The sequence below is a fragment of the Thermobia domestica genome, chromosome 18, assembly GCF_964235325.1.
Source record: "Thermobia domestica chromosome 18, izTheDome1.hap1.1, whole genome shotgun sequence".
Lineage (NCBI taxonomy): Eukaryota > Metazoa > Arthropoda > Insecta > Zygentoma > Lepismatidae > Thermobia > Thermobia domestica.
The window spans coordinates 83,651,574-83,674,250 of NC_137471.1; the positions used below are offsets into that span (position 1 = coordinate 83,651,574).

At 37.2% G+C, this 22,677-nt stretch overlaps 1 protein-coding gene across 3 annotated transcripts in view; it reads left to right on the forward strand.

Moving 5' to 3' along the window:
- olf186-M (Ki-ras-induced actin-interacting protein-IP3R-interacting domain olf186-M) overlaps positions 1 to 22,677 on the forward strand; it is a 434,062-nt gene that overhangs the window by 63,841 nt on the left and 347,544 nt on the right. For all 3 annotated transcript variants that reach the window (XM_081745924.1, XM_081745927.1, XM_081745925.1), the window contains exon 3: positions 15,070 to 16,147. In XM_081745924.1, coding sequence (XP_081602050.1) covers positions 15,070 to 16,147 — 1,078 coding nt within the window. The remainder of the gene's footprint in view (positions 1 to 15,069; positions 16,148 to 22,677) is intronic.

Sequence of the window (22,677 nt, forward strand, 5' to 3'; positions counted from 1 at the left end):
ATCATATTGTTCTACGAGCGGTAATAGTGGAAATGAAACCTTTAAAGGATTGAAATACACTTTAACTAACATTTTTAATTATTACATAAATTCATCATTTCTTGTATTTTGCCCTGTAAAGGAGAGGATACACGGTATGTGTGTGTGACAGGCACACTTAATACTGCGAAACTTTTATAAAATACAAGAAAATTACACGGTTCTGTCTACTACTGCTATCCTTTTACACTGGTCCAGTACCTAGCGCGCCTAGCGTAATGTGTTTCGAGTTCGATTTTTGGTGGGAAAGCATTGAAAACTTTGAACGCATACGGTGGTTCGAATTCCACTTTAAACTATAGATCCAAGTTTCATATAGCCTCGGCTGAAAAGAACGTAAAACTTGAGAATAACCACTCAACCAATGCGTATAATATTGATTCACGTTTTTCCTGGAATTTCGTGCTCTCCTTCCCGGGAAGAAATGATCCAGGATGGAACACCTATTACAACTGTTGCGCTTTAGTATGGTATATTATCTTGGAGCTCTCTACCAATGGTATAAATTCTGTTCTGCCATTTAGTATTTTCACGTAACATCTAGAAAGTAAAGAAAAACCCATACAAGACAGGTCTAATGGACCCACGAGCTATGCAAAGGTAAAGGCTCACACATTTTCTTAATGCCGGCACATTGTGGAGGTAAGGTAGTTCTGACCGCCTATACTTACCCAGGTTTTCGTAGATAGTCGTTTCACAAAAGCTGGGTAATTTCGACACATTTTGGAGGTAACGTAGTCAGAACTATGTTCTGACTGCCTTTACTTAACCAGGTTGTCCTAGATACCCGTTTCACAAAGGTTGGGTAAACTTTAGAAATACATTGGGACGATTGTGTGTCCCCATTGAGGATCGAACCCGAGACGCCTTACCGATTACGATACAGCAGTCCTTCGCTTGACATGAAGCTACGTTTTCCTGAGGGAGGGAAAAGAAGGAATATTTATTAGAATATAGGTTTTCTGTTTTTCGATAGGCATCTTACCAGTAATTTTTAAATGTACAAGTAGGCCTAGATATAAAAATAATTCCTCAGATTTTTTTTTTTTTTTTTTTTTTTTACAAACGTAATGTAGTCAAATTTTGTGTTACTATTTTATTAGCTTCTGTTTCGTTCAAAATATCCATCCAAAATATACCTAATCTAGTATGAAAAAACTAGATTAAACGCTATTTCAAGCAAAACGAAATTAAAATATTAGTGCGTCTATTGTGTACATCTTCTGGATATGACTGTAAAATTACCGTGTTCTGCATCGTCCACCTGAAACCACGCCGTGGATCACGGGTGGTCCACGGGCAACTTTTTGAGAAACACGATTCTTATACATTGAAAGAAAATTTGAAAATTATGTAGCGTACTACGATGTTACTGTCTATCCTTCAACTATCAGGATAATTTTAAAAACAATAGTTATATTGTATTATTATTATTATTAATAATAATAATAATAATAATAATAATAATAATAATAATAATAATAATAATAATAATAATAATAATATAGTTGTTAGTTACATTTGTTAACTTTTTTTAAATTTCTAGACCAACCTGGGCGTTCTGCTCCCTTCTAAACTCACCATATTCATTGACGTAAGTCAAGTAATGTAACTTGACATTAAGCTTTTTTCAGCTACCTCTCAATGATTTTGGTCATTTTAAACATCTAATATATATTTCTGTCTTCTAACAAAAAAAAAAAAAAAATACAAATTCTGCCAAGAGAGGTTAAATGAATTTGGAATTGGTGACTTGCGTTTTACCTTAGCTGTCCGCTCCACATAAAGTACTGACACTTTGTTTACTTTGTTGACCTTTTGCCCATAACAACTTCTTGCTACTTATAGATGAACAAATCGACTCATCGGCTTTTCGCGGACGAGCAGAATTCTGAAGGAACATGATGTACAGAGTCAAAAGTTAGTAGAGATTACCCATCCACTAAAACTCGTAGAAATCAACCATTTACGGTTTTTACATTTATTACTATAGAACGAAAACTAATAGCTAGTGAAAAGCTGTTTTCTTGGAAATTATATAGCATTCTAAGAATATACCGGTACCATCTTAAACCTCTATCAAAACCGGAAGTGGCAAAAGAAGTCAACAAAATCTGGTTTTTAACGTTGATCGCTGTATAATAAAAATGATAGTGAGAAACTGTTTTCTGCAATCAAGCGTCTCAGGAATATATTTCATCTCCACACTTATCTCTACTAATACCGGGAGTGTGCAAATCTGTGATCGGTTTCGGTTTCAGTAGTAATTGACAAAATATCGCGTCATACAAACCAACATCCTTCAAGTGGTGTACACGTGACATTGCTGTTTAATTCATTGCGTTTATATGGGATTCAGAAACACATTTTCTTTTTCTTTCTTTCTTTGAAAGAATTTTAATGTTCAATTATGCTGATATCTTCTTCAGTCGTAGGAAATTGTCACTTGTATTGTCATACATGAATTTTCCGTGTGAAGAAATTTATTATTACTCACAAGGAAAGGACATTAACATGTCATCTGGACATCCGAATCAAACCTAGTCCATTCGATAAACATAACAAGGATATGTTCATGCAAAAAAAAAAAAAAAAAAAAAAAAAGTGCCATGGACAACGGAGAAAGTCCGTGGAGCCCTTGGGGACTACTATGGAGATTAGGAAGTGAATGTACCAAGCTTTGTATTGATAGACGAAACAGATATGAGGGAAAAATGTGTATTGTTATACAAGCTTTTCCCTCATATCTATTTCGTCTATCAATACAAAACTTGGTACACTCGTTTCCTAATCCCTGTAGTAATTTTAGAGATACATTTCGATTGTGTGCTTTCACCTGGGGCCACTCCAGAAGGGTCCAAAGTTGATGGCAGGGATCTCTGGAGGAAATTTTCCCAACATTCTTCCAATGTTCTCTGTTCAAGTACACACGAGAAAGAAAGAATTTGACAGTTCTCAGATTTTCATTTGCCAATAACTCGGGAACAAATCAATTAATTTGGATCTTTTGTTGCTATCCTTAGAATAGTTATAACTTGATAACTTGCCAAAATCGGTACTCTAATAGGTTAATTAATTGTTGAATTATTAGGGAAAGAAATTTTGTCAACTGAAGAATACCTTCTTTCGTGACTGTACATTATGGGCCCCAATGCATAGCACCTCTGGAAAGCTTGTTTCATGCTGCAGAGAATGGACTATAAACCATGACTTTCCAATGAACAGTGTTGATGCAATAGCTATTTCACTGCGAGTCTACGATTTTCTTTATACTAACAGGGTTAATGGGCCCCAGGGACTTACTTCGTTGTCCATGGCACCTATTTTTTGTGCACGAATATATCTTTGTTATGTTTATGGAATGGACTAGGTTTGATTAAGGTGTCCGGATGACATGTTCATGTCCGTTCTTTGTCATATTCGATTTATAAACCTCAGTGATAGAGCGTTTACCTCTGCTGCATGGACTCCTTTGTTCGATCCCAGCTCGTGATAAGTGAACTTTGTGGTGAATAAACACCGTGTATGTGTGTGCTTTCTCGGGATTCTCCAGTTTCCTCCCACTTTCTTCATTCCACCATTTCCTTCATTTATCATAATCACTGTCTCCTTTACCCTAACCGACATAATCATGAGACGTAAAACTTAAAATTTCATTTTTTGTCGATTTATAAATATTAAAACCATATATAACACGGAACTTTTAAGGAAGAAATCAATAAATATACAACATTAAAATTTCAATTAATTTCAAAGGATAAAAGCAAAATACTTTTCCATGTAAATCACTGGGTTAAAATCCAAAGATGATATAGGTGAACACCATTAATATATAAGAGTATCTAGACAACAAACTGTAAGATGTACTTTCTCGCACGACAGGGGCCGAAGTGCATACTTTCGGAGATATAGCCGTCAAAAGCGTGAAAAAAAGAACACATTGCAGCACGCGTTATTTCGAATACAAGGAACCGCGGGTAGCGGAACGGGTGTAGTTAAATTTACATCAAAATCTAACCTCACCCACCGTAGAGCTGGCAACCCATTAAAAGACGTCTGCGCAAGTGCGGATATCTGCGGACATATCCGCATCATTATAGCTTTTTGCGGGTATATTTTTAGTTCCTGTGCGGATGACAGTTAAAAATGTGGACGTTCGTGAAAAGGAAAGAATTTTAGTGCATCATTCTTCTAAACATTAATAATTATTACAGCTTATAATAGTGTCATTATCCTTTCGAGACAAATAACTGCCATAAGAAAATTGAGTTTCGTTAACTATTTTATCACTTTTTTCGCTTTAAAACCCTATAATATGTATAGGGTGTAACGAGAGGTAATGCCACAGGGTGTCTATTGGTCACGAAAGTCACAAAAAAAAGTCACGAAATCAGAAAACGGTCATTAAAGTCAAGAAAAAGTCACGAAATTTGACTTTTGGATCACGATTATTTTTATCTGTACAGATATAAGTACAGACTGGAATATTTTTTTCTATAAAACGTCAAATTTCACCACCAGAAATGTCTATGATCAGCTTTAGACGCTTTTATCACATACATGAAAATTCGGCCTAATTCGAACCCAAATTCGTTCTTAAGAATGTTACGAAATTTTATGGTTTTGCAAAGAAAAGGTCACGAAAAAGTTAACGAAATTTCATTTTGGAATTTTAGTAGACACCCTGTGCAAATACTGCGGTAGGTGATTGTGCGTGACTAGTACATGGAAAAAGTTCATGTGAACATATATCACGTAACTCCTAGTTTTCGAGTAAATTGGGAAAAAGGAGTATCTAACAACGGATAACACCACTTACGCGTATGCCGTTTACGCTAAAAGATGTAATGATGTTGAAAATGAATGAAATGGTAGAATGAAAAAGTGAGGGGAAACCGGAGCACCCCGAGCAATCCCCCCCTTCATACAATGTTTGTCCACCACAAAGCCCTCTTAGCGCGAGCTGGGATCGAACCAGGAACCCCAGATACCAGAGATGAACATTCTATCATAAGCTAACGCGATTGCCAACGTTGTTGAAGAAGAAATATAGGGAACTTGATAATTACAACGAACAATAATGGCCGCTCAGTAAGCATGATTTTTTTCCCATTAATTGTTCATTTCATACATTCAATCGCGTATGTTTTCAGGAGACGGTGATTTTTGTATATATATATATATATATATATATATAGGGTGGATATATCTTGATACACCATGAAAAAAAACTGAAATTTTGTACCATACATATGTCGGAATGGGGACATTGGCATTCGCTGTGCTACCACAAGGTTAACAATGTTGTCAACTCAACAAGTTATGCTTCTTTAAATTGCACTGCGTCAGATTATTACATATATCAGATATACATATAAAAGGAAAACATACAATTCATTACAAGTCCACTTGTCATACAGTTCATTAAAAATCCATCTCCTCATGAGTGAATTCGGCTTCAAAAAATGGCGCAGGAAAATCCGATCTGAGAAGCCAGGAATTACGACTACGGGATATGATGAATTAACCAGGCATTATTCAGTTAGAAGCGGGTCATTTTTCTGCTAATAACCCTTCAAAGATTGTAACCCAACAAAGATTATTTTAATTGGTAATATTTAATTACTAAAACCACAGTGGGGACATAGGGATGCTAGGTATGACTGATCCCCAGAAATATACATTTACTATACTCTAACCAGTTGAAAGGTGAGGAGGAGATATGTTAACACTAAATTTTCGGTACACATGCATTTTCTTTTTATATTTATATTCGAAGAAAAATGTTCATACAATAAGTATCACGGAACGAGCGACATTGAAAATTCTAAAATTAGCGAATTATCGTTTAATAGTTTTTTGTTTTTTTCCTCAAGATGCGCACTATGTAAAATAATGAACTTCCAATTTTATTATAATAAACTTGCTAAACTTTTATTTTGCTTCGTGTTCTTTCGTTTCGAGTATCTGTGATCTACGGTAGTTCGTTGTAAGCGCTCCTTTGAGCGCTCCAGTGTGTCAATTTTTAACCTTTTCACATGTTTAATTGAGTTTGGCATAGTGCATCAGAGGCAAAACTTCTCCACCGATACGAAGTTAACTTGTCGCAGTAGAAGGCTGCAAAATACCAAGTTGCGTTAGTAGTTATATAGTTTCTCCCCCGCACATTCTCGGGAATCATTCCTAAAAGTATGTGTGTTCTGAATAGAACGTGGTTGATATATTTGCTGAACTACTTTGAAGTGAAAAATTCTTATTCTTCAAAGTTATTAGTAGAAACAACAGAATGGTCTTTTCAATTCGTAGTTCAAGAAAATTCAAAGAAAAATATTGCAGAGAACTTGCTTATGAACGAACATTCTCAGAATTAACTTGGCCTATTTCGAGGCATTGATAACTACTTTATAGTTTCTGCTGCAACACTAGGTATTTTCTGATACGCATCTCCAATCTTCAGCAAAAGACATAGGCATGCACAATATGTGTTCTTTTATCGATTTTAATGCAGTTTACTTTAACATAGATAGGATAATTTATATAGGTAACTTATCACATACGTATATCGGATCCTTATCAACAATGCATTCTGGTATCAACTAAGGTATCAAATATTCTCCACTAAAGCATTCAATCGTAAGAATAAGAAATAACACGATAGCGTACATGTCAATTGAAATTGAGATAGAGTTTAAAGAATTCATGTGGCGAACGACGCCACTAAACTTTATATGGCGATTCCTTGTAGCTAATGAAAGAGAATTGTTGTAATAGAGATGGGTTTTCTCCGTTCAAAATGAATCCTGCTTTGTACGTGAAATTATTGAATAGACTCCCCACAAAATATGTAAATATGTAACTAACTAACTAAATAAATAAACTTTTAAAAATGTTGCGTACTCAAACTGTCTATAATCCATTATTGCCTATAATCCATTATAATCAATCACACACAATACTTTTATAGTCTTATCCCATTTCTTCATATTACTTCATTACTTCACTATATATACAGGGTGTTTCAAAACAGCACTGACAGCGTTTGGAGGTGATCACCTAACACCAAGATAAGACAAAAAGTATAGACCAACCTGGGTGCACAAATGCTTCCTTTCGGAGTTATAGGCTGCCGAAGACATGAAAAAATGAAATTTAAAAATCCATAGCTCCAAAACAATTGTCGGGTCAAGACTTCACTTAGGAACTAATATGTGTTCTATTCAAAAATACGTTTCAGAATCCTGCGGTACTTCCGCAATAATTTTTATAGATGTAGTTGATGAGTACTTCAAATTATATGCCCGTAGCCAAACTGCTTCTATAAAAATTGTTGCGGAAGTACCTCAGGATTCTGAAATAAATATTTTTGGATAGCACACATATTAGTTCCTAAGTGAAGTCTTGACCCGACAACAGTAGGTCCTATAGTTTTGAAGGTATAGACCTTTAAAGAGCATTTTTTTTCATGTTTTCGGCAGCCTGTAACTCCGAAAGAAAGGATCTGTGCACCCAGTTCTTTTCGTCTTATCTTGGTGTCAGGAATCACCTCTCAAACGTTGTCAGTGTTGCTTTGAAACACCCTGTATGTAATATACTTAGGGTGTAGGGTGTCCGACCAGGAAAGTGCTATATTTTGAGGAATGATAGTATTGGTCATGACAAGCAATCGACCGAGATATTGATGAAAATACCACTTTATTTTGTACACATTGCTTCGAAGGTACATATCTGGAGAACTAATGAAATTGGAGTCATTCAAAAACGTGTTGCAGATAGGTAACACGCGTAGTAGGCATTAGGGGCCGTTCACCTATTACGTAACCCTGTTTTTGATCAATTTTACCCCCTCCCTCTCCCTTGTCACACTTCGTAATGCAAGGCTGAACCCCTCCCCCTTTGTTACGTAACTCTTTTTGATTTTTGTTCTTTTACCAATTTTGCTTATTTTGGGGGTTATCACAATAATAAAAAAGATAATTTTAATGACAGAACTTTTCATTACAAAATGCATATATTTTGAATATATTTGTAGTGGTTTTTCGCCAACAAATCAAAGTATTAGAAACTGATAGTACCGTAATAATATTTTAACCCCATAAAGTTTATCAATTAACCAGTCTTAATTCTTCGAAATTCCATACTGTTGTTTTCCCAATGAGATCGTACCTAACCTCCTTAGGTCACCGATGATTGGCAAGGATGAAGTGCTGCAGGAAGATGCAGGTGAAACATTATCTGGAGAATTGTCATGGCAATAAGAGATAGGAAAAAGTAGATTTTTTAGAATCGATTTAGCGTATCAAAGAATAAGTAGAATTTTCTCTCTTAACACCCCTATTCAAACTAAAAGTCTTAGAAATCAGCCACTTTCGGCTTTACGTTGATTTCTATAGAATAAAAACAGTACTAGATAACGAAAAGCTATCTTATGTAATGAATTAAGCTCCTTAAGAATGTATTCCATCTCCATTCTAATCTCTCTAATAAAGCCGGGGTGGCAGAAATCAGTCGCTTCCGGTTTTATCCTTGATCGTTATAGGGTAAAAACTGTAACAGGTAGTGAGAAGCGATTTTATGCAATATATTAAGCGTTCCAATTATATATTACTATCCCCACTCGGTAGTATACAGGGTGTCTCAAAAGTCCCCTGATATAAGGTAACTCAGTTATTATCAAAGCTACAATAAAATGTAAGATGGGGGCCGTGGTGGCTGAGTGGTAGAGCGTTCACCCCTGGTGCTTGGGGTCCCGGGTTCGATCCCAAGCCCCGCCAAGTGAACTTTGTGGTGGACAAACACCGTGTGCGTGGGTTTTCTCGGGGTTCTCCCGTTTCCTCCCACTTTCTTCATTCCACCATTTCATTCATTTCTCATCATCACCGTCTCCTTTAGCCTAACCGGCATAACCGTGGGACGTAAAACTCAAAGATTTCATTTCACTTCATTTTTAAGATGTAAGATGGAAAACCGTTTCCAAATATGATATTTTCAATCTAAAGTGAAGGAGTTTTTTTTTTCTTTTAAATAGGAAGAGCCGTTTGGGCTGTGCACGCTTTATGCGTCCAATGTTAAATGAAAATGCGACGTTGCCATTTAGCTGGACCCATAAATCGATCAATGAAGTTGCTGTGTTTTACGATAACGTCTCGATGGCGAGCCCCCATTTCAAACATGCCCCCATTCACTATACTCTTACAAAATTTATCCACCTCACGTAAATGGCAACGTTGTATTTTCATTTAACATTGTGCGCATAAAGAGTGTACAGCCCAAACGGCTCGTCTGATAAAAAAAAAAAAAAAAAAAAAACTTTAGATTGAAAACATAGTTGAGTTGAGTTGATTTTAACGTCCCGTTCAACCAAAGGCGCGTACGCTAACCGCATAGCCACGAAGGAGCTCTGAAAACATTATATTTAAAAACGATTTTCCCTCTTACATTTTGTTGTAACTCTGATATTAACAGAGCTACCATGTGTCAGGGGACTTTTGAGACACCCTGTATATTCCATCACCATATGGTAGAGAACATACAGTAAGGAGCTGATTCCTTATACCAGAAGGGAGAATGAAAATAATTTGCAATAAACTCTGATAAACACATTAAAAAGGATTACACAGAAAGAATCTATGCTGGTGGTTTAAGGTATCCGTATTATGTACCCTCTCATACCCCAAGCATGTGAGGTTTTACCCTCACAGATACTTTTGAGGTTTAACTGATATTAAACAACAATACTCATTTTTTTATATATCTCCTCATACGTCAAGTAAGTGAGATATTCAGGGTGTTACATAAATGTGTCATATAGAGGGTGTTACATAAATGCGTCAGTATTTTATGAACAAATTCCTTACATCAAAATAAGAAAAAAACTTCATATGGACCTATGCTAAAAAAGTGGATAGTTTCGGAGTTGTAGAGTGCCGAAAACGTGGAATAAGTTAATAGCTCCACTACTATGAGACTTATCGTAGTGGTGTCAAGACATTACTGAGAAAGTGGTATATAAACTATCCAAATATCCATGTTTAAGAATGCTCCTGTAGTTGCACGCCCAGTTTTAGAAAAGTAATTGGAGAGTGATCAAATACACCCAAACAGCCTCTCTAAAAATGATTGTGCAAGTATTGGAGGTTCTGAAAGATGGATATTTGGATAGTTCAAATACCAGTTCCTCAGTGATGTCCTGACCTGACTACGATATGTCCCATAGTAGTGGAGCTATGAACTTTTAAATTTCACTTATTTCATGTTTTCGGCACCCTATAACTCTGAAACTATCAACTTCTGAGCACAGGTCCATATGAACTTTTTTCTTATTTTGGTGAGGAAACTGTTCCCAAAATTTTGTGACACATTTATATAACACTCTGTATACCGTCTCTATTCCAAGTGTGTAAGGATTTGGCGCCACCGAAATATATATAATATACAGGGTGCGGAAAAATCTCGGAACGGTCCAATGTCTCGTGAAGTATAAAGATCAGCAAAACAAAAATAACACGTGTTAAATAGTTTTGAAAAAGCTATCCAATGATACCAAACGCAACACCCTATCCGCCTGCCCTTCGGAAGTACGGGGGGGGGTAACATTAAAATTTTAAATGGAAACCCTCATTTCTTATTGCAGATTTGGATTCTCCAGAAAAAGTGACAGTGATTTGACCCAAAATTGAAAACAGTGTCTTTGCAGATGGCACTTGAATCGGCACACAAAAATAGACGGTGCACTAAAACGTCACGAAAATTAGGGAAGCGCACGAGACGAGTCGAGACAGGATTTTCCGGACAAAATTCGAATCGAGACACGGCTCTTCCAATAGAAAAATATACATTTTTCGAGTCGAGACATCATTTTTACAGTACATTTTCGAGACGAGACAGCCGCAAATCTTGTTTCGTGCACATCCCTATAACGAAAATGCGAATTTTCAGTTCCGCTCTCTGATCGTACGGTTAGCGTGTTGGATTGTACGGTTAGCGTATTGGATTGCAGAGTGAGACGTTGAGTTCGATCCCCGTTCAAGGAAATCATCTTTATTTTATTTCCCAAAATAAATTCCATACTTTTTAACTTTAATTAGTACTTTTTTGAAATTACAAAGAATACAAATTTCGATAATTGTTTTCCAAACTAGTTTTATGAAGTAGTTCTTAGTAATATTGTTATTTGGGTTAGAGTTCATAGGGTTATTTAGAACAAAAATAAACCATTTTTGTCGCCATTTGTATTTTCTTGCAAATTAATAAATATGGACAAATATATTATTTTTATCGAAGTAAAATGTATGAATTCATTATTTGGGTATAAAAATTCACATAAAGAACGTTACTCTGCGCGGGAATTGAACTCGCGACCTCTGATTTCGCAGTTCAGTATGCTAACCATATGGCCACAGAGTACGATACTGAGAGGCAACATTTTCATAATATTTTGCCGCCCCCTTTTTTGTGTGTCGATTGAAGCGCCATCCGTGAAGGCACTGTTCTCAATTTTGGGTCAAATCACTCTCACTTTTTCTGGAGAATCCAAATCTGCAATAAGAAATGGGGGTTCCCATTTTAAATTTTAAAGTTACCCCCGTACCCCCGAAGGGCGGGGGGATAGGGTGTTGTGTTTGGTACTATTGGATAGCTTTTTCAAAACTATTTAACAAATGTTATTTTTGTTTTGCTGATCTTTATACTTCGCGAGATATTGGACCGTTCCGGGACTTTTTCCGCACCTTGTATATATATATATATATATATATATATATATATATATATATATATATATAGGGTAGAAGGTAACAACACCGAAAAACTTTGAAAGATGATTCCTTATTTGAAATGAGAGAAAAAAGTTCTAATATACATGGGTCGAAAAACGTCTCCTTTCAAAGTTATGAACCGCCGAAAATTCGAAAAATCACGTTTCAAAACACCCTGGCTTAGAAACTATAGGACGTATCCTAAGCGGTTTAAGGAATTACACAAGAACTAGTATACGCTCTTCCTAAATATCCATGTTTTACCATCTTCCGTTATCGGCTAAACGAACTGTAAAAAGAAAGTTGAGATATAGGGACACTCCTTTAAGTACTAATGGTGCGTTGTTTCGCTGGTACCGGTGAATTCTGAAACATGGGTATTTAGACAAAACGCATACTAGTTCCTGTGTAATTCCTTAAACTGCGATAGCTCATGTGGTTCGGATTCCACGTTAATCAGTAAGTTCACGTCTCATATAGCCTCGCTGCTGAACGGGACGTTAAACTCAAAATCAACTCAACTCAACTACTTAAACTGCTTGGGATAGGCCCTATAGTCTCAAAGCCAGGGCGGTTTGAAACGTGGTTTTTCTAATATTCGGCGGTTCATAACTCTGAAAGGAGACGTTTTTCGACCCATGTTCATTAGACCTTTTTCTTTCTTTCATATAAGGAATCACCTGCCAAAGTTTTTCGGTGTTGTTACTGTCCTCCATATATATATATATATATATATATATATATATAATACCCCAAATATGTCAGGTTTTAACCTCGCAAGTATATTTTTTATATTTAGCTGACAAATATCTCAACCTAAAGTCTAACAAGACAGGGTACCCAGGTGTAACACGCCGATTGTGATAAGATTGCACAGACATAGAGAACATCGAAAAAGAAGCGATACGTATTTTTTTTTATATCGGCCAACAAGCGAATTGAAAGGAGCATAAAAATGGGGTCAAAATGAGATTATGTGGAATATAGCGAGAACGAGAAAAGAGATCGGAAAAAGTTAAATGTACGTAATACTACCCATAGTCGACGCAAGGCAATGAAGTAGAACACACCTATGCGAAGATAGCGGAACATCCGGAAATGGACTAATCACGTGTACTGCATTGTCGTCATGTGTTACGTAAATGAGCCAAAAGGGTGGTAAGGAGCCGAAAGAAGGAAGAAATGCAAACAGAAAATACGTGTTTTTAATTTGGGTGCATATGTTGTCCGTATGAGAAAGAGACGCAGATTCATCTCATTGCACGAAGATGGGATAGCACTCAGGAAGGATGCAAACCCCGTTCGTATAGACAGCCAGCGAGATAGTACTGCGCAGTGGGTTGCATATATCGCGTAATGGGAACAACGATGAGATGGATGTTGGAAACGAAAATGTGTGTAGGCAGTAGTAACAGAAAAACAAAGATATTACTATTATTGTTATGTTGTACCCGTGTTTTCGTATTGATGTAATGTTGATACTCATGCGTGGTACTAATATTACTGTTGCTGTTTATCTTACGTATGTGGACTACTTGCTATTACATTCTACTGTGCTATTAATTTTTCTTCCCATTACGCGATGTATGCAATCCACTGCGTAGTACTGTCTCGATGGCTGCCTACACGAACGGCGTTTGCATCCTTCCTGCGTGTTCTCCCATCTTCGTGCATTGAGATGAATCTGCGTCTCTTTCACATACGGGCATCCAAAGCAAAAATACGTATTTTCTGTTTTTGTTTCTTATTTCTTTTTGCTCTTTACCACTCTTTGCGCTCATTTCCGTAACACAATGCGACAATGTTGTACACATAATTGGTCTATTTCCGGATATTCTGCTATCTTCGTATGGGTGCGTTCTACTTCATTGCCTTGCGTCGACTATGAGTAGTATTTCGCACATTTAATCTTTTCCGATATCTCTTCTCGTTCTCGCTATATTCCACATAATTTCATTTTGACCCCATTTTTATGCCCCTATTTGACTCTTTCAGTGCGCTTGTTGGCCGATATAAAAAAAATACATGTCGCTTCTTTTTCGATGTTCTCTATGTCTGTGCAATCTTATCACAATTGGTGTGCTACACCTGGGTACCCTACCTTGTAAACACATCACATATTTTCATGTATGCCGTATCCCTACCGTTCCTTCTAGAATATGCAACAGTTTCGCAATGCGATGTTAGGTATATAAGCTGGCTCATTATCTCTTTCATCATCATTTTATTTCTTTTATTGGGAAAACGGAAGGTTTGTTTAATTTATTAAAATAAAATGTAATGAGAAAACTTAAAGTACAATTAAATTAACAACGTTTATTTTTAATATTGATTTTTAATTCTCTTAATTAAAATTGACCCTTCTGAATGTATATTAATACAGGAAAGTAATTGTAACTTAATATATATGCACACGATAGATACCAAATCCTTTTCCATTTCCTAATACTTGAAACCCTGCAAATTATACGGTACACATCTTGTTGATCTTTCTCTACAATGTACCTTCGCTGCGTGAGGTCGTGGGTTCGATTTCAGGTAAGGATGTTCATCTTCTTTAGTATACGCAGCACTGTCTTTCAGAAGCTTGGTCCTTTTGCTAACCTTTAATCTGGGGATACGGTGGCTCAGTGCTAGAGCGCTCACATATGGAGGAAAGGGTCCTTGGTTGATCCATTACTACGCGAGATTGTGGTAGACAACATTATGTCCTTGGTTGTTATTGTGGTTCTCCCGTTTTCTCCTACATTCTCATTCGAGTAATTTTTTTCATGATTATTAATTCATCCGCCTCCGTTAGCCCACAGGGCATAATCGGCACTAAAAATTTAATTTCTTTCATAACCTGTCTTCTTCCTTATGCTCCCCCTTGCCAGGTTAGGAAAATTAAATTAAAATTCTAATTTGACGTTCTACAGGTACCTTTTAGCTTAAAGGAGACGAGTGATTAATTAAAATAATTGGTGGAATGAAAATGTGGGACAAAACGGAAGAATCTCCAGAAAACCCATGGACGTGATGTTGTCCACCATAAACACACATGAGCTGGAACCAAACCAGATACCCCTTGTACCAGAGATGGACGATCTACCACTGGGCCACCGTACTGCTACAGCCATGTTAGAAATTACGGGTGTGCAGAGCGTAATTAGTTGTATACGTGTATATTAAACTTTTTTGTGAGCGATTATCGACTTTGCAGAAATTAATTACACTGAAATGATTTTTGTACATATTAAATACCTAAGAGTTAAAATGTATTACTATTTTTTTCCAGAATCGGAACTAGAGCCGGAACCTATCAATGATCGTAAAAGCCCAACAGTGTCATGTCGTCCAGGTGAAGCGCTTCAGACAAAACTACAAGGATTCTTGCGTTCAATCCAAGGCTCTCCCAAAACCCTTCGAAGAACACTTACCACTCATCTTCAACGGACAGCTTCAGTAGCCTCTTCTCGCTTATCGGGAGCATCAGCAGCCCCCACGTTACGTCACATTCGAAACTTCTTTAGTACAACTTCCGGTTCATCCCAAGTCGAGGAGATATCGCCGTCGATTGTTGTCGACCAGCAAGAATGTAGTAGTGCAAAATCCCATAGTGTTCCTATAGGTAGTGATGGTGTCACAGCGAAAGACGTGACAGTGACCTCAAATGTTAGTGATGTATGCATAGTAGATACCCAAATAAGTTGTAAGCAATGTGGGGTGGTTCACAAAAAAGGTGATTGTATTGTTAGTGAGGGTCCAACATCGTCTACCAAGTCACCAACGTACAGTGATGAACGTGCTCGAAGTGTTCTAGAGGTCTTAAGGAGTAATTTAAGTCCTGAAGAGAAGTTAGTTGCAATCAAAACGCGTCATGACTATTGGGAAAATATAGGTGAAGACAACCACGAATTGGAAGAAATTTGTGTTTCGGGAATGACTCGCAAAAGCAAGGCTCGTGTTTCGAGTCACAATGGTGCTAATGATTCCGAAAACGAAAATCCGCCTGCTGGCGGCGTGGTAGAGGACTCAACATCAGCAGACAACCAGGGGGGTGGTGGGAATGAGGAAGAAGGAATCGAAGGAGAACCAGTGGCTAAGAAATCTTTGGTGACCCTCAATCCTCCAAGCCCGTCTGCTCCAGGGATTGTGTTGCAGAGGCCTGACGAACAAGTAAATCAACAGCAGCAACAGTGTGTTGGTGGTGGCCGTAGTTGGGCTGAAGAAAGCACCAGAGCCTGTCTCCATCTTGACCTTAACCTACCTGCAGATCTCGGGCAAGGTCAGGGAGCAGCACGAGTACCAACACGCAAGTCACCAGTTACTGTGCAAGAGTGGATTGATTCTCTTCCACATCCAGAACATCATCGGTAAGTACTCTTTTATTTATTTTGCAATGTACAGTATTTGTTTGCCTGTTTCTCCTTCATTATAATTTGAGAACTGTTATAATTTTGTGATAGCGTCCGATTGAACGCCGGCTCTCACTAAGTGCAAATTATTACTAAGAAGCAACACTGCTCTATAACTTGTTTTTCCACCGTTACCGTTACGTTCAGGGAACTCAAGTTATTTATTGCAATGCAATTCAACTTTATGTGGAAATTCCAGTAGATTTCAAGGTAACTTGTCTTCTAACAGAGAGAGAGAAATGTTTCGTCTACTGGCATTAGACAATCAGTCTAACGTAATTTTATTTTGTTTGTATTAACTAATGGACTCCACTTTTTCGCCAAGGCCATAATTTCTCTAACAGTGCACATCGAGATATCTATCTACAAATATAAAGCGACCCCCTCTCTTCTCTGTCATGTTATTCGTAAAAACATGCATTGCCCTGTTCACAACTTATCTCATTTAATATAGAGCCGTACTACACGTCTTACTTGATCTGGCGTGTTTGAAGAAGTCAGTTGAATTATCGTGCCGATAGATATTTGGAACTTGTAAGAAACTGTTGAAAGTAATCTGCGCATCAAGTTTTCTTTGAAAGCGACATTTTTCCTCAGTGCACTTTTGTTGAATTTTAATGTTCGATTCCCAATGCAAAACATGCAATTTCAACATTGGTATAGCATCAAGAGGAAGGTGGAGTGTTACATCGTTTTATTAGTTATATTCTTTGCGTTGCTTCACTGGCCACTAACTGAAGATTTGGCCAGAAGGAAGACATATAGAAAATGAAGAACAAATATTTGCAACTGAAGCTTAAAATTATGAAATAGAACATTTATGTAGTAACTTCTAGGAATATTAACTTTATAATGGGCTTTACTGGTTTTAGAAATTGCGAATATCTGTTCTTCGTTTTGGGTATTCTCTTCTTCCAATGAACTTTACAATTTAAGGACAACTTGAATGTACTCCAGTGTAAACAAAACGAGATATAACTTTACGGTATTATTATTTTGAAGTTACTTTTCTTCTGTAAGAATATTTACAGTATAGTGTCTATAGTTAATATGTCAATGGCACGGTTGTTTCGAATTTAGATAAGCGACACTGAGCCTAAGATTCGCCTAGAAATGGGCTAGCTCGAACCAATTTACACTGTAAGCAGGGTTTAGTACCTATACTTGACTCTGTCTACAAAGCCTATAGGATGCAGTTTTGCCAATTTGGGGGAAAATTCGCTGTCTAGAGGATTCAACTTCAAATATAGCGACAATTTTTTTCGATAACTATCTGGTTCATGTTAGCTTTGCTTTAGTAATTCAAAATAGAAATAACCCACCTGTGGTTTCATCAGATATTTTTGGCGAAACTGTTACACATCAATATATATATATATATATATATACAGGGTGGGCCATTTTAATTAATCCACGGAAATATCTGAAAAATGATAAAACATAGAAGAAATGTTTGAAATACACGTTATATATTGCTAAGGGGGAAAACCATTTCCGCCAAAAGTACCCCTCCCCACCATCCGGAAATGGGGGTAACGGGGGGTAACTTTGAAATGTCAAATGGGAACATGGGTCGAGTAATACCTCGTTCGAAAGGTCTTGGAAAACTAAGTAACGCTGTACCAAAATTTGTTTCATATGGAGCACCAGTTTCAAAATGGCCGCCATGATATAGTTCGGAAACTCCAGTAGCCGTAGTATGAAAACCATGGAAGGTAAATGAATGGAACAAAATTGAAATACGTAAATATCATAGGACATATCGAATGATGTGACCCCTGCGATCCCAGCGGCTTCCCTGAAGGGATCTTGTGAGCTAACTTCAAAATTTCAATGTCCGACCGGACAACGGTTCGGGCGTACGCTTGACCTACCCAATGCTGTTTGGAAGGCAGACTTCAGGGATAGAGAATTAGTGCACTCAGTTAATGCGGATGCCAACAGTCAAGGGCGCCCATAAGGGGGGCAAAGGGGGCTATCGCCCCCCTAGAGGAAATTGTGCTTCGGAATATCGAAAACTCAATAGAATTTTTAGAATAGCTACAGCAAAATTTGAAACTATATTTGAAATGTCGCTTTTTCTTGCCTCCCTTGGAAACCACAACATGGGCGCCCTTGGCCACAGTTACATTTTGATTAACTATTAGCACTCATGTCATATTGTGAGCTTGAGGGACGAAACAGTGTGTACGTATATCCCCGAAATGCTTTCCGAATAACCAGCACGCATTGCATAAAAGTTTCTGTGGCGACGGAGTTACTTTCCACCCCACTCACATACAGAGCACAGGAAAAGATTATTTTGTAGGACTTGGGTATCTCTCTATACATTATGGCAATTTTACTCTAACATTTTTATCTCTGTTGTATCATTCTCGAGCCTTGGAACGCCTCCGTGGTTTTCCTATTTAATTTTCGTTATTTTCATTTATCTCTACCCGTATTCATACTATGGGCACTAGACGTTTTCTTAGACACATTCACCATGTCTTGGCGATCATTTTGAAAACGGTGTCTCATGTCAAAAATATTCTTACAGAAGCTGTTTGATATTCATTTGTCTATGTAACATGATGTTACTCGCTTCAAGTTGCTATTTGAAATTTTCAAGTCGGCACCGGATACCTTTCAGTGGAGTCACCCCGACAATACCTCTCGTTGTGCCTTACGTCAGTTACCTACTCCAGTTTTTCTTCTGTTGATTTATCTCCAATCGCTTTCATACTACGGATACTAAACCTTTTCTCTGACACTATGTTTCGGCGGCCTTTTGAGAACACTGCCATTTCACATCAATCGTTTTCTCCTGCAAGATGTTTGATTTTGCAAGATTTATCGAACGATGTACCACTCGACTCATGTTACTATTTGAAATCTTGAAGTTAGCCCCCAAGACCCCTTCAGGGAGGCTACTGGGATCACAGGGACCACACCATTCGATATGCCCTATAATATTTACGTATTTCAATTTTGTTCCATTTATTTACCTCCCATAGTTTTCATACTACGGCTACTGGAGTTTCCGAACTATATCATGGCGGCCATTTTGAAACTGGTGCTCCATATGAAACAAATTTTGGTACAGCGTTACTTAGTTTTCCAAGACCTTTCGAACGAGGTATTACTCGACCCATGTTCCCATTTGACATTTCAAAGTTACCCCCCGTTACCCCCATTTCCGGGGGGTGGGGAGGGGTACTTTTGGCGGAAATGGTTTTCCCCCTTAGCAATATATAACGTGTACTTCAAACATTTCTTCTATGTTTTATCATTTTTCAGATATTTCCGTGGATTAATTAAAATGGCCCACCCTGTATATATAAAGTGCTTTGCTTAGAGGCTGTGTTACTGTTTTGATTTTTTATGAACGGTGATTTTTAAATAACGATTTGGGGATTTACATTCAAATCTAGGCGACTTTTGTGCTTAGAGCAACTTGTTCCTCTGTAATTAAACACTATTAGTTCGAAGCATTTTTGATAGATGTTTCTTTCAATTTTTGTTTTGATTATTTAAGGTGACTTGAAAAACCTTGAAAGCCTGGAATTTAAGCAGAAACTTGAATTTTTCTCAAAGCTACCATCAGGGGCGGATCCAGAGGGCGATCGGGGCAATTGCCCCCCCCCCCCGAATAGGATATTTTTTAATTTTATATATAAATAAAACCCATCCCAGAATTTGAAACTCTTACGAGTAGCTCTAACTAGCAGTATTACACTCCACCGCCCCCCCAGAAGTCCGCCCTGGATCCGTCCCTGGCTACCATTTTATGTAACTACTTTTGTAAATTTTAAAGAAATTGCACGAAGAAAATTTATTTTAAGTCAATAAGAAACATAGAAAATATTGTACTGAAAAACTTCACTCTTAACACATTATTTTTGTTACAGTATTTTTGTACAAGCACAAGATATAAAAGTAACCTGTTAGCTAAGTAGGGTTACTTCTTTCAATTCAGTGACTTTTAATTTTACCTTTGGACCAGGCCTTAGCCTGATTATACAGAAAAAGAAGTTGAGAATCCGGAATAATTTTATTCTGTAATTTGTAACTTTTCTATTTCTGTTTCGCTAGTCATTCCTTCTTTATAGGGTAGCCATTTTTTTACTTTGCATCAGGTGCGGTTTTAGAATTTTTATTTTGGGAAGGTCTGCTCCCTCGCTTATGGATACATAAACAAATTTGATTGATTAACGACGGTAGGAAATTACTTTTACAGTAGTGGTTGATGCTATTTGTTAAATAATTATCTATCATTCATATAAATAATGGAAAATATGTTTACTCTTTATTGTAACTTTTAGCGTTTATGTATTTTTTCAAAACTTTTGGGTAGGCTCGTGTCTACGCGGCCTACCCGCTAAAGCCGCCACTGCTTTGCATTGTATTCGCCTACTTTCAGTAAATTAATAATGATGATCCATTGTATGAATATTAACTGACCATTCCCTATCCAAAAACAATATGTAGTAACATGTAATCCTATAAATTACCATATGTTTTGAATTTAAATTAATAATCTTTAAAACTTCCTCATGTAGCAAAAACAAAATATAGAAAATTTATTACTACCAAGGGATATGAATCACACGGCATTTAAATAAACTGTGCGTGCTTGTGCTAGTTACTGCACATTTTTCTCATGTAGTCTTCTGCTATGTGTTGTTAACAATATCATTTGTTTATTTTAAAACGAACAAAGACCCGGAAAATGACATAAATAGATTTTTTTTTTTAAAAAAACTGGAATTTAAAAACAAACCTTTATTAGACATCCTGTTACTGTAATTAGCACAAGTGACGATGCGTTTGACAACTGTACAATGTGACCACTCCTCCACAATTCCAGTTTGTTTTTTGTTAGTCCTTGTCCTGTAATGGAAAATAAATCCAACGTTGTTTTTTGTGTCATCGTTTCGGCAACACTGTAACACAAGAGTAAGAAAATAAGCAATTATATCCACTTACATTTGATGATGCATTTATACCCAGCGATCATCCGAGTTCATGTTTGTCTTTGATGCGCATGGTTCCGAAGGACGTAAATGTGTTTCTTTATTATAACCACTAACTCACTCACTCACCATAAAGACATAAATGAGGTTTCGGTTTCGAATACTGTAGTTCGGTCATCTTGACGGGATTTTCTTCGCAATTTTTCTCGAAGCGAATATATGGATAGTAACTTGAAATATACTTAATAGCTGATTTCTATCCATAAATCTTTTCGTGTGAAAAACATTGCTGTTTCAGTGTGAAATGGCTATATACTGTATGATAAATATACTCTCCCTTCCTAGAATACTGGTGGCGCAGAGGTAAGGCCCACGCTGTGAGCCTCCTCATGGTTATGTGGATAACGTACACGCTTTTGGCGTGGGAGACTCGGGTTCGATTCCCGGCGGGAGCTTATGTGGTTCGGATCCCACTAGCCTAGTTGCTGAACGGAACGCTAAACTCAAAAGCAGACCATATGTGTCCTGTCCGGTTGGTAGGCAGACTTCTACCGACCACGTTGGAATGCTGACTGCCCCGAATTGCGTCTAAGAGAGGGCTCATTATGTGACGGGACGCCAAATTATGCAAGACGCGATAGAAATTCTTAGTGACATTTGTATATTTCGACTCACAATGTGCACTTATCACTATGGAGATGTTTATATCGTTATATTGATTTTTAAAAAAAATGTTCGTGTTGGCAGCAGTGAAATAATCACCAGTGTTGTTATTGTTCAACCAGTTCAACGGTTTATAACTTCTGTTCAATCAACCGACAGCAAACTAATCCCACGAGTTTTCTGCTTCCTGTATTTTTGATCTAAATTTTCATTCATGAATATATGTGTTTCTATTACTTTGAATAAATTATTCGTTGTACAAATTTTGGTATGAGGAAAACGGCAATGTGCAGATGTCCGATAAGTGTTTCCCATCTTAGGCTTACCAAAAGATGGCAACCTTATAACTACCACGACACTATACCGTACAACAACTTGTACTTCATCATGGTATTTTTGAGCAGTGCATTAAAATGCACAGAAGGAATGTACAGAAGTAAAACAAGATGCAATAACTACAATATTTTTTTTAAAAAAGAGGGAACTTCTTTCCATCCTGTAAAATGTACAAGACCTTAACTTGTGGGGACAGGGGGGCAACTGCCCTCCCAGGGAAGCTTCTCGCCGTTCGAGGGGGGGGGGCACTTTAAGACAAAATTTTCTTATTCCATATACGATACGAACGTGAAATTATAAATGAAGCATCAAACAGATTCACTCCATTACATGAACAAAACAGCACACAAAAGTAAATAAAACAAAAATGAATCGTGGGCCCATTTCAGTAAAAAATGGCTACTATTAGGAGTCCTAGAAATAATATTTATTCATATGTTTTGAGATTTCTCAATATTGTCCTCTTAATTGTTCATGTATGGTAGGGGCGTAACTAACGGCCCCGCAGACCTTGCTGTGTAGGAGGGCCCACAG